Source organism: Pipistrellus kuhlii, unplaced genomic scaffold (genome assembly GCF_014108245.1).
Source record: "Pipistrellus kuhlii isolate mPipKuh1 unplaced genomic scaffold, mPipKuh1.p scaffold_m20_p_2, whole genome shotgun sequence".
Taxonomy (NCBI): Eukaryota; Metazoa; Chordata; class Mammalia; order Chiroptera; family Vespertilionidae; genus Pipistrellus; species Pipistrellus kuhlii.
The window spans coordinates 180,506,847-180,508,994 of record NW_023425515.1 but is presented as its reverse complement, the minus strand read 5'-3'; the positions used below and the strand labels follow the sequence as shown (position 1 = coordinate 180,508,994).

General features: G+C 69.5%; 1 protein-coding gene across 5 annotated transcripts in view; it reads left to right on the top strand.

The window, feature by feature from the left end:
- Positions 1-1,216: 1,216 nt before the first annotated feature.
- The window catches only part of ARID1A (AT-rich interaction domain 1A), a 79,070-nt gene continuing 78,138 nt past the window's right edge, over positions 1,217-2,148 (top strand). For 3 of the 5 annotated variants that reach the window (XM_036444725.2, XM_045584985.1, XM_036444723.2), the window contains exon 1: positions 1,217-2,148. This exon is cut by the window's right edge and continues 602 nt beyond it. In XM_036444725.2, the coding sequence (XP_036300618.1) occupies positions 1,623-2,148 (526 nt within the window). In that variant the 5' untranslated portion in view covers positions 1,217-1,622. The other 2 variants (XM_036444724.2, XM_036444726.2) reach the window with 2 other exon arrangements.

Genomic DNA, 2,148 nt, shown 5'->3' with positions numbered 1-2,148 from the left:
TTTGAATAATCTTTTCAATGGAGGCTAGGAAACAAATTTGGGTGGCATCTTTTCTAAACGACCTGTTAGACTGTCTCTTTTCTCTTTTTAAGGAGAAAATGGTTTCCTTCTGGTCATCCCTCTTCTGCAGTGGTTCCTCCACCCCAGGGGCTTCTGTGGGACTGGGGCTATTGGTCATTCTGGGCTCAGTTCTCTTAAGCTGCAAACATGGGGCTTGGGTTATCCTGCTAGAAGGCTATCATATGCCCCTAGAGTAGCTTCAGTGTCCATTTTAAGTCAACGTTGAGATGATCAGCTTTGATCTCAAATCTATTCTGATATATTCTGATCCCATTGTTATAATGACACGACTTCTGCCCTCTGACTTCAATGGGACAGACTCCTCTCCTTTGAATTCTGTCAAATGGGGATAACATGCTCTCATGCTCCCAAAGCCTTGTGAGGACCAGCTACTGAGGTCAGGGGAGAGGGAAATCAGGAAGTCTTAAGGAGGATCTGCCATTCCATTAGGCTTGAAAAGGGGGTAAAAGTAAGGCCCCCCCTTCTCCCCAAGCTGGGTCTTCTAAAGGCTTTGAAGGAAAAAAGTGCCGTAGAGGTGCTAAGTAGCAGCCCAAAGACCAGGCCCGCTGCCAGGGGCTCGGGCTCAGGCCAGTTCTGCGGCCGCGAGTAAGTTCACGCCGCCCACTCCGCGCGGCGCGGCCCGGAGCCCGGCCGGGACAGGCGCGCCCGGGGGAGGCAGGCGGCGCGGGCTCCGGAGAGGCGCCCGCTCCGGGCCGGGTTTTCCCCGGAGCCCGCGGCGCTGGGGCTGCCGAGCGAAAGCGGCAGAGCGCCTGCCGCCGCTCTCCCCTCCTCCTTTGTGAGGGGAAGGGAGCCAGTCCGTTCCGCGGCCCGCGCCCGCTCCGCGCTCCGCTCCGGGTTTGCCAGGCGGCCGCGACGGCGCTGGGTAAAATGGCAGTGCTGAGCCTCGTGTCGGAGTGAGGGGGACTCGGAGGAGAGTGGGGCGCTCTAGCCGCTCAGCCCGGCCGCCCGCTCGCCCGCCCGCTGCCGCGCAGCAGCCTCGGCCCGCACCGCGGCCGGGAGGGGAGGCAGGGCGCCGGCCCGCGCTCCGACTCCGCTCCCGGCGCCCGGGCGGCCGCCGCGCGCCCTCCAGCCCGCCCGTCCCGGGTCCCCCTCCCCCCGCTCCCTCCCCGCCCCCTCCCCCTCGCCCTCCTCCTCCCTCCCTCCCTCCTCCTTTCTCCGGCAGCAGAAAGCGGAGAGTCACAGCGGGGCCAGGCCCTGGGGAGCGGAGCCTCCACCGCCCCCCTCATTCCCAGGCAAGGGCTTGGGGGGAATGAGCCGGGAGAGCCGGGTCCCGAGCCGCCAGAGCCGGGAGCAGCTGAGCCGCCGGCGCCTCAGCCGCCGCCGCCTCCTCCTCCTCCGCCGCCGCCGCCAGCCCGGAGCCTGAGCCGGCGGGGCGGGGGGGAGAGGAGCGAGCGAACGAGAGCAGCTCAGCCGCGGAGCCCCGCGAGGCCCGCCCGGCGGGTGGGGAGGGCAGCCCGGGGGACTCGGCCCCGGGGCGGGGTGGGTGGGGGGGAGACGACGAAGACAGGGCCGGTCTCTCCGCGGACGAGACAGCGGGGATCATGGCCGCGCAGGTCGCCCCCGCCGCCGCCAGCAGCCTGGGCAACCCGCCGCCGCCGCCCTCGGAGCTGAAGAAAGCGGAGCAGCAGCAGCAGCGGGAGGAGGCGGGGGGCGAGGCGGCGGCGGCGGCGGCCGAGCGCGGGGACATGAAGGCAGCCGCCGGCCCGGAGAGCGAAGGCCCGGCCGTGGGGCCGCCGCCGCCGCTGGGAAAGGAGCTGCAGGACGGGGCCGAGAGCAACGGGGGCGGCGGCGGAGCCGGCGGCGGAGGGCCCGGCGCCGAGCCGGACCTGAAGAACTCGAACGGGAACGCGGGCCCGAGGCCCGCCCTGAACAATAACCTCCCGGAGCCGCCCGGCGGCGGCGGCGGCGGCGGCAGCAGCAGCGACGGGGTGGGGGCGCCTCCTCACGCGGCCGCGGCCGCCCTGCCGCCCCCCGCCTACGGCTTCGGGCAGCCCTACGGCCGGAGCCCGTCCGCCGTCGCCGCGGCGGCGGCCGCCGTCTTCCACCAACAACATGGCGGACAACAAA